At 37.2% G+C, this 14,970-nt stretch overlaps 1 protein-coding gene across 6 annotated transcripts; it reads right to left on the bottom strand.

Annotated features, from left to right (window-relative positions):
- Positions 1-47: 47 nt before the first annotated feature.
- Positions 48-14,754, bottom strand: LOC100890003 (adhesion G-protein coupled receptor G2). 6 transcript variants are annotated; one of them, XM_030996769.1, is made up of 14 exons: positions 14,624-14,754; positions 11,756-11,900; positions 10,325-10,421; positions 9,887-9,914; positions 8,594-8,698; positions 7,588-7,721; positions 6,944-7,084; positions 6,070-6,255; positions 5,379-5,765; positions 3,808-3,951; positions 3,136-3,242; positions 2,183-2,466; positions 1,258-1,324; positions 48-919 (listed from the first exon to the last, which is right to left on the bottom strand). In XM_030996769.1, exons 5-14 carry the CDS (start codon positions 8,595-8,597, stop codon positions 241-243), a joined length of 2,133 nt encoding a protein of 710 aa, XP_030852629.1. In that variant the 5' UTR covers positions 8,598-8,698; positions 9,887-9,914; positions 10,325-10,421; positions 11,756-11,900; positions 14,624-14,754; the 3' UTR covers positions 48-240. The 6 variants fall into 6 exon arrangements, with proteins under 6 accessions (XP_030852629.1, XP_030852628.1, XP_030852627.1 ...); XM_030996768.1 differs by having other exon boundaries at positions 9,887-9,910; positions 10,302-10,421; XM_030996767.1 differs by having other exon boundaries at positions 8,594-9,914.
- Between the last annotated feature and the right edge of the window lie 216 nt (positions 14,755-14,970).

Below are 14,970 nucleotides of genomic sequence, written 5' to 3' on the forward strand. Positions count from 1 at the left end.
CCTTGAAAATATTTTCTCATTGAAACATGTACTAAAGGAACCTGTCTAGAAAGACAACTTTTTGTGTTTCCCTTTGGCAGTTGCTATAAACAGGTTTGACTGTACATACTTTTAATAAATCTATAAGGTAATTCTCTTTGTTATGATAATCTACATGACTGTCTTCAATAAATATTTCAAGTGTATATCTTGATGTAATTCGATTTTTGTAAAAGACTTGAAATCTATTTGATTGACATTCTATATGATACAAACTTCATAGGCCGGACCAACATCTTCCTTACCGTCAAAGGACTTCGTTGGATCACCACCCTTCTCGATCTTAGAGAAATCAAGATCAGTATATTCCTTACCAGAGGACGTCGGCTTCGTCGGATCACCGCCCTTCTTGCCCTGAGAGAAATCAAGGTCAGTATATTCCTTATTATCATCGAAGGACGGATTCTCATAATCATGGTCGTTTTCCGACGTCGACCTCGTCTTGGTCAAGGAGATTCCCTGACTCGTTCCTTGGTTCGCACGGGTGCTCGATTTCGAAGAGTCCTGCCCGCAACCGCACACCTTGGCCCAGTACGCGCGCACTACTGGGTTCCTCGCGCAGTAGAGGATGAAGATGTAGAAGCCTTGGAGAGAGTTGAAGACAATGAAGAGAGTTTGGGTGACCTGACTTGTGGTGTCAATCAGGGTCAGGTAGCCCGTGACCCAGGTCAAGCCGAGGAGAAGGAGGACGCTGACCGCGTTCTTGATTCGCTCGATAGATGCCTTGCGGTTGGTCCCGGCCGCGTCGCTATTAGAGGCGACGTTGGCCGACTTGATCAAGCGGCGAACGACCAAGCTGAAGATGACGATGTTGGCAAGGAGGATGATCGCTATTGGGATGAGGAGTCCACCGACCGATGGCCACTTCTGAAGAAAACAGCTGGATAATAAACAAGATTGAAATTGAAATTTACACCTATCTCCTTCATAAAATTGTAAATCATACATTCATCCTGAATATAATTATTGTAAATGTGTTCTTACGTACATTTTCCAAATGTATGCAACAAATATATTCCGTCGTCAATAACTGATGCTGTGTTCTTAATGTTTGCAAATTTGCTTTCAAGAGGAAAGGTAGGGGGTAGAGGGAGGGGTAGGAGGTCAATGACCGGTTGTTCCCTAACTGTGCCCTTGCATCTTTTGTCACAATAGTAGATCTTATCTATCAATGTTCCTTTTAAGAACGTTTTCGAGTATTTTCTTAGTGTAGCTTACTAGTCTGTTGCTGCATAGTTTCCTTGGGATGCCATGCCGGTCAAGAGGACGACTAGACCACTGACTCCTGCCATGGTATCAGAATGGAGAAACGTTTAAGAGAGAGAGAGAGAAAGGGGGAGAGGGGGATAGAGAGGGTGGACAGGGGTAAATAGGAAAGAGAGAGAGAAAAAAAATCATTAGTAAGTTGGGATACAATTTTCCTCCCTTTTACTGTCTGAAGGACTTAAACCTGAATAAATGGTTGACGACTTGTAAATACCATGACATTTGAGTTGGTCTAATTATCTTCATTTGATTAAAGCCCTTCACAATTTATTATGAATTACACTTTTAGTTTTTAGAAACTGAATAGACCAATAATTAACCAATTTCGTGAACATTGATGTTGCCATTGTTGTTACTTTCTAACAGGAAAGTAACTCTACTTGTATCTACCATGATACTAAAATATGACAGTATGAATAAATTAAACAAGGGTTATATGTAGAAAGTATTCATTGCATCACAACTTATCATCGTTAAATACAGGTTCAAAATATCTGAAACTGAAAGAAATCTCTAAACATGATATTGCTATTGGACTGGAAAAAACAAAAGGAGGTGTGAAATTAAAAATGGAGGAAAACAAAAGACAGATGGCTCCATTAAGGAGGGCAAAGGAAGGAGCGATTTCTAAGACTCGTCTTCAAATATATTATACTGAACAGACTTCCCTGAATAAAGGAGTGAAATAAATTTAAAAATAATAGCAAAAAATAGGCAAATTACGGAAGAACTGGGAAATGAAGGATACAAACATTGCTACAATGATGTGAGAATCCAGTAATCATTTAGAGGAGGGGATAGCGCCCCCAAACACTTCACTCCCCCTTTCTGATAGCTGCCCTATGTTATCAAACCAAGCATAGAGAAGGACACTCACCCCATGCCACGATGCTGGCTTTGAGCATGAAACGAGGAATGTAAGCATCGAAGACGCGCACGACAATGAGATAGGTGTTGATTCCCTCAACGCCCATCCAGGCCATAGAGGATAGGGTGAAGAAGTGAACGAGAGCGGCGAGGATGCCGCAAGGGACGGGAGTGACCTCGGGGTAGTCGGGATGACGGTCCAATGCGCTCATGATGAGGAAGGTGAGGTATAGACCGAGGAGGGTACCGCAGAGACACATGAAGATCTTCTGCGACTGGTGGACGTGGAGGTTTCTGTCAAAATATAAATATTAAACAAATATACAATCAATTGAAAACAAAAGCAAATAAACAAACACGAAACACATTGTTCAGCAGCAGCAATTCAAGTATATGAATATACGAAATTAGAAACTTGCAGCAAGATAAATTTAAATTACGACAACAATCATTTTATATTTACCAAATGCATGCTTTGAATGTTAACAAATGTATATTTAATTGTCATGCCATTATTTTATGTAACTTTAATAAACGTATTGGTAGCAATTTAACTACAACCAAATACAACTACCTACAGGACAACTGCTCCCAGAGAAAAACCACTCCCCAAACCATTAGTCTAACTAGGGGATAGTTGTCCGGAATTAACCTGATCAATATATCTGGATGCCGTTGTACTTGAGAATTAGTTACTGTAATTGTTTTGATAGCCCAACAGGCAGTTGTCCTAGATCTTAGATACAAACATTACATCTCATTGAAGGATTCTCCTTTGATATTATATGACGGTTTACATTGTTCAAATGGTTGAGACCGCGGGTAATGATGTATGTGAAGAAGAAAAAAAAGGAAATAACACAATTTACACCATTTTCCTAAATGCAAAACAAACCAAATTGCGACTTTATCACGTCTTTCGAAATTACTCAAGAACCTTAATCATTCGTATTGTGTACTTACTTGTTTGATAGATAGGTGATTAGTATAATGACTAAACACACAATGGAGATGGCACAACCGATGATACTAATAATCCGTAACGCCTCAACACGTTCAGCATATATATCCTAAACAAAACAAGACAAAACAAACGAATATTATGAATGATAGCAATCAACAACAAGAACACCAGAAACAACCACAATAGCAACAGCAACAGCAATAACAGCAACAACACCAATTATAGTAAAAATGGTGATGATAATCATGATGAGGATGCTAATAATGGTAAAAATGTTTTGAAAACACAATAAAAGCACATTGATTTGCAGTATTTATTGTGAGAAGATAATTAGCTTAGTACTAAGCATGTTGAATAATTATTAATACTAGGTCCATATCCTCAACTCATAATATTAGTTTTAATCTACCATACGATGTGAACATGTTTCTAGTATACGATACAGAAAAATGTTACAATTCAATCATAATTAAGGTTATCAAAATTATTCCAGTGCAGCTCATATGTGTGATACCTAAAAAATGCTACTAATAATACTTTTTTTCGCAATGAATACTTCGTTAACCTTCGCCGTTAACATAATACGTTTACCTTTCCACGTGTCTCCAACAGTTGATTAATTCTGTTTTGTTTGAAAGAGGAGGTGTACCCTCTTTCTGAGTGCAACTTACCATCAATACCGCGAAATTCGTCAGATGATCACAGCTGCATGTAATTTCTGATCCTGATGACGCAATCTGACGACATCCTCTCCCTGACCAATCAAGTGTGTCCTCGAAGTCCCAGAACACACATTCGGGATTTTGAAAGTCAGACTTCAAGCATAATCATTTGGAAGATAAAGCTATTTATTAAACATAGTCGCACAGACTTATGAGAAATCAACCCAAGACCGATTTCTATACGTTAATGTATTGCTCGGAAAATCTAACATTGTAATGTTAGATTGAAAAAGGGGGAGTGGCGTCAAAGAGTGAACTCCACATGGGATTCGGCCATCATGAGATGATGATCAATCATGGTGATAAATGTTTGCACATTTTCAAAGGGTGTCACACGAGGTTATTGAAATTGACTGAGGTTGATTTCTAAAATTCTTCGAGATCGTGTAAGTTATAGAAATTCATCTATACCTGATACATTATCATAATGTTTCCATTGCTTGCCAATAATTTCTGTTACCCCTAATCAAATGTGCTGGTACTTTCGAGGAGTGATAAAAAGGGATCACTCCATTTTTAGTGGAATCCACTATCAAAAGAGTGATTTAACCAATACCCTAGAGTAGATTCAATCAAAATTTGGAGTGTTATCTAGTTCATAGGAAATGATTTTTAATATGCTTTCTAAGAAAGTGTATTTCCAGTCCTCTACATTGAATAGATGATAGTTTCCTAGATAATAAAGATCAGAGGTATATCCAAGGCTGTCAGAAAGCATGAATGATAGGAATAGGGCAAGTATGATAGAATAGAAACAATGAATATCAACAGCCTTTCACACCATTTTTCGTTTTGTCTAAACCTAACTAATCGCAAGTAAAAACAAATCATGTAAAACTTCTACTTAATCGTTGATGGAAAACGGGGAAAGTTGATCATAGGTCTCTTGGACAGTGTAGTTTTACGAGAAAGATGTGCCTCTCCTTGTATTTCTTCGTATCCGGACATCCACCTCGAATAACCACCCCAGTCACCAACCCCCTAGGACAACTACCCCCTAGGACAGCCATCCTCAATGACGACTTCCTCCAAGGACAACTACCCCGGACAACTCCCCCCAGACAACTACCCCCTAGGACAACTACCCCCGGGCAACTACCCCCAGTCAACTACCCCCTTTGGATAGATGTCCCGGGGATAGTTGTCTGGGGGTAATTGTCCAGGGTAAGTTATCAGGGGGTAGTTGTCCTAGGGGGAACTTGTCCTATGGGGTTGTTGACTGGGGGTGGTTATCCGGGGATGGATGTCAAGGGGGAAGTTGTCCTAGGGGGTTGTTGACTGGGGGTGGTTATCCGGGGGTGGATGTCCAGGGGGAAGTGGTCCTAGGGGGTTGTTGACTGGGGTGGTTATCCGGGATGGATGTCCAGGGGGGGGGGAGTTGTCCTAGGGGGTTGTTGGCTCGGGGTGATTATCCGGGAGTAGTTGCCCTAGGGGGAAGTTGTCCTAGGGGGTTGTTGACTGGGGGTGGTTATCCGGGGTGGATGTCCAGGGGGAAGGTGTCCTAGAACCGTATTTCTTACCTGAATAGGTTTATACTTAAATATGATGTTCTCCGCCAAAGTCGTCATCTTCCGTCCCGCGAGCGTCAAACCCATAACCAGTGAGTTCACGGTCCGGTTGAAACTGCTCTGCCCGGCGTTGGTGTCTCGGATACGCTGCGAAGAGAACAATGACGGTGTCCTGAAAACGCTGAGGGCCACGCGTACCCCTGACTCGCTACCTTCTCCGTTGCTGAGGCTGTTCAGGACGGCAGAGGGAATACTGACACGAGTACCTGTGAGGACCTCTCCCTGGACTAGGCTGTCTCCGGCGTTGAGCGTGATGTCAGTCAGCCTTAGATCGGAGGAGGTGCTGCTAGCGGATACGGTCAACCCCGATAAAAAGTCATCCGGTTCGACACTGGTCACCTGAAACAAAAGAAACCTTATTTAAATGAATCACTTTATGTTATTTTATTAAAATACATTCATACATACTCTATACCCTGGCAACCAATCTAGCTCAGCCAGCATTTCAATACTTCCCCCTTTTGTATATGAATGTACTGTTTTATCCTAGTTTATGTAATTTTTCAAAATGAATAATTTATAAATAATTTTAAAAAATGAATAACATTTAGAACACTATCAAAATCTCAGGGAATAAAGAAAACGTTTATATAAAACAATTGCTTTCCCATGAGTTCAGGAATGATTAGAAATATAATTATACCTGTACAGCTACATTCATCTCCAATGCAGTATAACTTTGTCCATCCGATATGTCCAGATTGTTAAGCTGTTCTTCAAAACTCTCCAAGATTTGAGTGATTGCTCCAGTATTCTCTTCCACCGTGGTAAGCTCGTCTTCATCTTTCCCTGCGAAGTTGCTGATGATGGTTGCAGTAAGAGTAGTGATCTGTTGTAATGATACGATAAAAATAAAAAATAAAAAAATCATTGCATAAAGAAACATGAACTTGCATTAAAATTGTCGTCATTTAGTATAATTATATTCCTAGGTTTTGCATTTCATCGCATTTTCCGTGTAATTGGTAAATTCTCTTTTTGCTTAATACGAAACATAAAACATGGGGCAAACTGAAAAGCGAATCCTTCAATCACTCCAAGTTCTCACCAATAGCATATTTAGAAGGCGTATAAGATAATACTCATCTCTCTCTCTCTCTTTCTCTCTACACACACACACACACCCTCACACACAAACACAAGTACACTTATATTTATTTATAAACACACAAATGACACACACATATATTTATACATGTACGAGTATATAAACATATGTTACTAAAGGCGTCTTTAGAAGGACATTTGGAGTGAAAAGTGCGTCATTAGGAGGACAATAGTTATACATACAAGTTTTAGGGTTACGGTTAGGGTTTAGGGTTACGGTTATTATTTGTATGATGTCACTGTAATATACCCGACAGGCTTTATATATATATATATATATATATATATATATATAATAATCTCATTAGGCATTTTCCTTAGGTTTTTTGTGCCCCTTCCATATATATTCCAAAGTCCAGCATCCACACCTGTTAACCAATATTTTACAATATGTTACTTATTTTACTCACCCCTGGATCGCCACTTTGTAGGGCTGTACTGTTGCTGATGATATTAGCTATGTTGACAATGTCTTCCTCGTCAATATCCATGTCTGTGACCACCACCACGACCTCTAGCACTTCTATCACTGTCTCATTTGTTACTCCTTTCTAAAAATAGAATTATTATTAAAAAAACCATTTTGACAGCTACAGAAAACTTTTAAAAAATACGTTTTAAAAAATTCGATAATTTAAAGACACGTTTTTACTAGTTGATTCGAAATAAATATCCATCTAGATTTCAATTTTGTTTGCTTCCCTTCCTTATCTTTGTTCTTATTTCTTTCTTTGTTTCTTTCATTCTTTGTTCCCTAATTTCCATAATTTTGTTTACCTTTCTTCCTTCCTTCATCCATTCTTTCTTTCTTTCTTTCTGATTGTCATCTTGTATGTTCGCCTCCCGTTACGCATCGTTACATGTTACACAAATTATTTTTGTGTGAATATTTTATTCATGATGATGACGTAAATTCGAGAAGTGTTTATGATGTGAACCTTATATGATACTATACTGTAAACTTATAATGAATGTCTTATTTATGGAAGTAATAACTCATGAAAGCAAATCATATGAAATCAAATGTTTTGCTAATTACAAGAGAAATACTTACCTCAATAATATCGTCGACTACTTCATTTGTTTCCCTTAACGGCCCACAGTCATTCAAATACATGGTGATATTCCAAGCCAATTCTCCAAATGTTGTGCCTTGTGCACACTCTGCACGTCCAATGGGTGTACCGCCTGTATTCAAATTAAAAACATTGATATTAACTGGAATACTGGTTCGGTTTATTTACTAAAAGTGTGTCGAGTTTGATACTGAATTCGCATAACAGCAATATAATGGATGCAACCGTGATTTGTGATGATTGATCTTTGTATTTATAAAAGAGCAGTATTGCATACTCTTTATAGATTGAACCAATATTGATAAAAATGTTGGTAGCTTTGGTAATAAAAGATGGAAAAGGAATGTTGTTTGGTTCGTCAATGAATAATGGCTCTATTATATTGGAATTAGGACTTTTAATACTACAATGACAACAATTGCAATAAGAGAACGGGAGAAGAGCACTGCTATTACTATCACCCGACTTCCACCCTCTAACACACGAGGACAAACTCATATTTAATAGTTCGTATTGTAAGTATTATTTGAAGCAAGAGATCAGCTTGAACCATATTGAACATGAATATGATCCACCTTCAACTTATTTAACAAAACGTAAAGAGAGGTATATTGAAACCATCGATAGGGGATAAAGAAAAACAAAAAGCACACAAACAATAGGAGGAAGAAAAAGAATTCGAAGCAGAAAGTAACAACAACTATAGTGATAATGATAATGACAATAATAATGACTATGAAAATGACAATAATAATAGTAATAAAAGCTATCATGCTAATAATGATAAAGATGATGTAAATAATGATTATGATAATAACAATAACAAGACTAATAACAAGAAGAGGATGTGAAGGTGGAAGAAGAAGAAGAAAACGTTAACAAGAAGAAAAAGGGGAGGGGAGTAGAAGGAAAGCAAGACCAAAAAAAGAAAGGAATGATCAGAGGAAGTTTGGAGAAGACGGCGAAGAAGAAGATCACTCTTACCCATAGTGGTATAAATTGGGCACGTCTCACTGGAATCCACAACATCCCCTTCTCTGCCTTCCGGGAAAGACGCGTTACCGTATATGAGGGGAGAGCATGCTGCACCTATTGCATGTTAGGTTGGTGGAAATGACGAACAATTTGCGTAAGAATCAAACAATAAAATGATCGTAGCATATGTCAATATGTAAATTATTCTATCAATATAATAATAATGTCTTAAGTCTTATCCCTTTTAGTAATTTGTGTACACATCATTTATCGAGATTATTTTCACCATATTTATGCAAACGATTATTATAAATAAGGGGGGAATCATATATTCTGGCTATTCTAAAATAATGTGTTCTACATTATATACAAACATGTATATTCGGAATTATTTCTTATATATTTCAACGATCTACACGATCTGACAAAGATGAATCTTACAATGTGCATTACGTAAGAGACTAGCAATTGTCTTTTAACAAGAACCCGTTAAGAAACTAAAAAAAAATAATATGTAACAATAAAGTAAAAGGGGGAAAAAACGTGTCAAATTGCAATTTGATAGATGAACAGTGAAGCAGAGGGAAATAAATAAGGACAGCAATGAAGGTACAAGTAAATAAGTACGAATGACGCAGAGGAGAGAGTGATGAAGGAAGTAATTTGTGTTGTTGAGAAGAGTGCATTGCAAATTATTTGAAGAATGGAATGTAACAAAATAGCAATGTAAACATGGTAAAGTATGACGAGGGGGAAAATGATTTGGATGTGATAGACAGAAATGGAGTACGAAAGAGAGTGGAAAAAAATTATGTAGATTAATTGTGGTTTTCAATTTCAATTTACTTTAACGCAGGCTATGAACATCACATCCTGTAGGTAAAGAAAAATATCTAGTTAAAGAACATAGAAGTAGAAAAAGAATTAATCTATGTTTGGAGGTAAATAGGTACTCAGTGAATTACAGAACAATCATGGAAAAATAAAGAACTGATTAATATAAGAAGGACATTTAAAATGTGAAAATGTAATTGTGAGCGAATAAAAAAACTGAAGCATTTATTGCATGAATGTGGAAATATGATTACATAAGAAACAACATATTGTATAAGTCAAACAGGAAAACTAAAATAGAAAATGAAACAGTGTGCTTTTGATGCAATGGAAATAGGGTGAGTTGAATAGATAAGGACAACAAAACATTAAATTTATTTTAACAATGAATGACAAACATATGGATATATGCCAATATAAGAAAAAATATATCGGAGGGAATCGGTTTTATTACAAAATGACACGCACAAAGAAACGGGATCAGATGGTCATCTAGCTGGGGAAAAATAAGAAAGAAAAAGAAAACATTAAATTATAATTAACGAAATTTAAAATTCTGCTTATCAAAATCCAAGTATTAAGCTTTGCAGCAAGTGAGGAATAATAATAGATAGGCAAATTTATTTCTTTCCTTTTAGTGGATACATACATTATGAATATATTTATGAACTTAAACGTTTAAACCAAGGGATTAACATTTCAGACATTATTTCAAAATCACAAAAAGCCAGCGTGAAGATTTTTTATTGAACACTCTAAAAACTAAAATGTTAAATTAACATGTAGAAGGGAAAAAGATTGTCAACATTTCTAAATTAGTAGATTTTCTGTCTTATAACCTGTGAGTATCATGTTTTTATTTCTTAATTAAACTGTATTTTACCTGTGCTGTATCACAAAACTCACTTGAATCCAAAGATATACAATTTGGTTGTAATTATAGTCCGAAGCCCGATCTGATTCCGATCTTCAAATTGGCATCACAAATCATGATGTTTTCACACTACAAGTTGGAAATCAAGATTGAAAAAAAGATTTTTTATTTAATTCAATTTATTCGAGTTTTATTGAGATAGTCTGAAGATTAATAATGTCATGTTTAAAATATACAATGGATATCACAAATAAATATACGTAAAAGTTAAACTACAGGGTCATGAATAAAAAGTAATTGAACCTAAATAAAATATCGTGACATATGTACATTAAAAGGAATTAGTAAAAACAAAATAAAGAAAAGAGACATGCAGAGGAAAGAAGAGGAAAAGGACATACATAGAACCAGCGAGAAGGGAGAGAGAGAGCGCGAGAGCGAGCAGGACAGAGAGAGAGAGAGAAGGATGAAGAGACAGACAGAGAGGGAGAGAGAGAGAGTGATGGGAGAGAAAGAATAATGGAGAGAGAACGATTATAAAGAAAAGATGGATGGAAAGTATTCCAAGGATCAAAATACAGTGGAATAGAGATAAATACATGAAAATAGTAAGCGAGAGGACGAGATATAGAGAACAAAAATTGGGTAATTCGTTGAGAGGGGAGTGCAATGGGAAGAGAAAACAGAATAGAGAGACAGAGAGAGAGAGAGAAGCAGAGAGAGGGAGAGGGGAGAGGGAGGGAAGGAGAGAGAGAGAGGGTAGGGAGAAAGAGAGTGAGAGAGAAAACAGGTATAATAAGAGGGGAAATTATATTTGTATTATGTCTAGTCATCTTGATGAATGTAAAGTTCATGATTTATTCAAGTCATTGCATTCGCATAATCCCAGGTACAGCTCTATCGATATGTTATGAGAAACCACCATGTCGTCATACCCCCTGGATATCAAAACAACATTTCTTTTTTAACCCGCAAAGGAGAGATTCAATCAAGGGATTATCTTTTATTCATCAATTTGAAAAGCAACGAAACGCGTTGCTTCAAAATGTATGAAAATTCAACAACACATTAGATTTCTACACGATAGAACTACTGTCGAGGTCATATGTTACCGATATGATGATTTTGGGCACTACTTCCTCATTTCACCGTTCACGGTTATTTTCAATAAAATTATTCAACCTTGAAGATATTCTAAAAGGTTGTCTGCATTTCGTTTCACCCTCTATGATATATCTATTAATAGCACAATGTTATAAAGAATCTGCAGAATGAAATTTTGTTCCTCAGTTGCTTGAATTAATAGAGTCTTTTTTTCATAATACCTTTCGTGTGAAGATATTTATCCACATTTGCAAGTCTCTACCCAGGTTCATAATGCAATTTAGTTTTTACTCGACAATTTACTAAATGATAATACTTTCTTCCTCATTGCCATAGTATACGATTTTATAAAAACTTACCCCTACATATCTGCCATTTACCTGACAGTGTGGTACTTCCTCATTCGACTACCTCTCCTTCCCTAGCTCAACATACATTAGCACACAACACCAACAGAACGGTGTTTCTTTCCTCCTACTTCGTTTCCTAGTTGAGGGTGTCATTCTGTGAAAGACAGAGAATATTGCAAATGATTTCAGTTGCCTAGTTCAAGGGTCATTACAGGAGATTCTAATTGTGTCTTAATATTAATAATGATATATTGCTGTTTAGAGCCAAAAGGGCTTCATTATTCATATTATTTAACACAGAGTAAACGCCCATTTTGCTCGTAACAAACAACTTATAGGATTAATAGGAAAGTATTCCGGTTATGTTTATGAACCTTTCTCCAGGAGATTGTGACAAATGTAACATTAGATCCTTTTATCTACAGTACAGAGAACACCTACAGAGAACACACACTCCTTTCATCTGTAATTCGTTCATTTGAAGGGTATTCTATCCAGAGAAATTGTTGTAAGAGCCCTGTACAAGCTTTGCTTTCATGGATATTTCAAGAATGATTTTCAATGTGAAAAAGGGGTTTGATTAACTTAATGTACTGCTATTTGGATCCAGACCAGAAGATTAGACAGGAAATTGACCAAAGTGTTATGCGGTTATTCATCTCACACAGCAATGGTCATGGTAGTGTATGGCCAGATAGTGATAACTAGAAAATTAAGAGGGGTGGGAAGGAGGGATGGGATCCATTACAGGTTTTATTGATATTTCAGCAGGCCTTCGAGCGGTGGGCGGTTAGGTGCGATTAAGGACGGGTGGGGCGTCAATCCGTTTTATGTTTTGTTAGGGGGGGACACTGAAATATGAGTGTCAAAGTAAAGCATAGCAACATAATTTTCTATGCGTATCTTTCTTGCCCCCTCGACCATCCAACATCCCCTCTCTCTCTTACTCCCACCTCTCTTCTCTCAGGCTCTTACACCCTCTCTCTCTCTCTCTCTCTCCTCTCTGTCGTTTTTTTTTGTTTGTTTCCCTTTTCTCTTTTATTTTCTTTTCTTTTCTCCTTTTCTTTTTTTTTCTTTTTTTCCTTTCTTTCCTCTCCTTGTTCTATTACTTTTTTTCTCTTTCTTTCGTCTCTTTCCTTTCTTTTCTCTTTTCCTTTCCTTTTCCTTTTTTTCTTTCTTTTCTTTCCCTTTCCCTCTCATTTTCCCCTCCCCCTTTTCTCATTTTTCCCGACAGCATATACACCGCCATATTTACCTCGAGTAGCTCTGAACAAGACTAAAGGCCTCCAAAGTAACTTACGTTACAACATATCTAAGACTTGGTATCCCTTAAATTAGTCACTGTCAAATGAAGGGCTTAGTATAAGTGAAATCGACGGTATTTTCAAACGTTTTGGAACATTTTTTGAACGTTTTCCATCAGCTTCGATTAGTTAGTCAAAATATTAGATGCACAATTATGGCATTAAGGTAGTTGGGCATAACAAAAAAAAACCTTCAAAAAAGGAAATGCCTTTTATTCTATATCCCGATTATCATAGTCATGAGGGCCTCTGCCAAAACTTATTTAAAGTGAGTATTTCTATGAAACTTATCAGTGTCTTTACTTATCTAGAAGCAAAAATATTTAAAAATAGGAATTAGTTGACCATCATGATTTTGAACCTTCTATATCAAGTTCGGGAAAAAATGAATACACTTGAATGCTGTTGTTTGTGTCCCCGAGAAGTGATCCAACTTTGTTATCTTCTCAGTATTGTGGTAGACGAAAGATGTATAGCATTACTGCATTAGCAGCTAAGCATCATGCATTTGCAGCATGTCAAAAGCCTAACAATTGCTCGTTTTTGTTAGTACGTATGGCCTATTGACGTTTCCTCTAGGACTTTCTACAAATGTTGATTAACTTATTTAATGAGTGTTTTAAGAGGAAAATGACTTATGCTGATCTCGATCTTGTCATTTAATTCGGACTGTAATATATGAAGCACACAGTCACACCAAGAAATAGCTTACACCAGCGAGATTTGCGCTGGTTGATGATATATAACAATACCAGCTTTCGCCAATCAGAGAACTGGAAGAGTCAACGCCCCTTGTTAGCCTTGATCTCAATCCTAATTTAGAGCTTTATTTTTAGAATCTAAGGCACAATTTTGAGAAGTGGGGCACCATAGAGCCTATTATATAAACTACAAGACTTCCAAAATATGTGTGTGACATACTCTATTGTGTCCCCCACCTTAACAAATAGGGGGACGTGTCCCCTGCCCCCTACCCCCATTAACGACCATGGACTACATAACCATCACCCTATGCTGGGGGTGTTGTGGTCTAGTGGATAAGTCACACGACTGCAGATCACAAGGTACGGGGTTCTAGTCCCGCTGCGACACTAATGTCCTTTGGCAAGACATTAATCTACATTTGCCACTTTCCACCCAGGTGCAAATGAGTACCTGATATTCTTGAGCACTAGTTACTTTGGCAGCTCGGCTATAACCAGGTTAATATGCCTAAAGCGCCATGAGCGTCAGATCCTGGCGGATACAGGCGCTTTCTAAACATCCATGTTATTATTGTACGCCACGGAAGAGGTTGAACTAGAGTACAACATTCTAAAAGCATTTGGGTAAAACAAAATTACCAAACTGTTGGTTTTAAAAGGCAACATGCATTATACAGTATTGGGTGAAATGAACCCCACATTGTGTAAAATAAACTCACTGTGGGGTCAAATTATCGCACAGTTGGGTAACAGGTCTATTTCACGTCACAAACATGCATCTCATTTTGAACCCAGAATTATGGGTAAAATGTTATAGTTGTATTCACGCCACATCAAAACATTTACACAATAATTTTACGAAGACTTACCTCGTCCTCTAACATCTATCTCCACATAGTTGGTTTAAGAAAAAAGTATGCACCCTCGGGCCCTTTTTTTTTAGCCAGTCCTGCATTGCTGAGATATACCTTCTGCTCTCCATAGATACCACGTCAGGAGTACCAAGGGACCATGTGCTGTATGCGGCTCTTGTAAATTTACTCAGCTTATAACAATAATATGACGTTATACAAAACCTGCGCAATCGTCGTAATTATTTTTGGTGCGCATTTCCTCAAACTCCAAAGCGAAGCGAGTCCTTTTGTATGCGATTCATATTTATCGTTATCCCTGGATTCCTATGTAAATAGTCTATATTCGTCCCTTTGTGCCTTTG

This window comes from Strongylocentrotus purpuratus, unplaced genomic scaffold, assembly GCF_000002235.5.
Source record: "Strongylocentrotus purpuratus isolate Spur 01 unplaced genomic scaffold, Spur_5.0 spur5_scaffold_3, whole genome shotgun sequence".
Taxonomy (NCBI): Eukaryota; Metazoa; Echinodermata; class Echinoidea; order Camarodonta; family Strongylocentrotidae; genus Strongylocentrotus; species Strongylocentrotus purpuratus.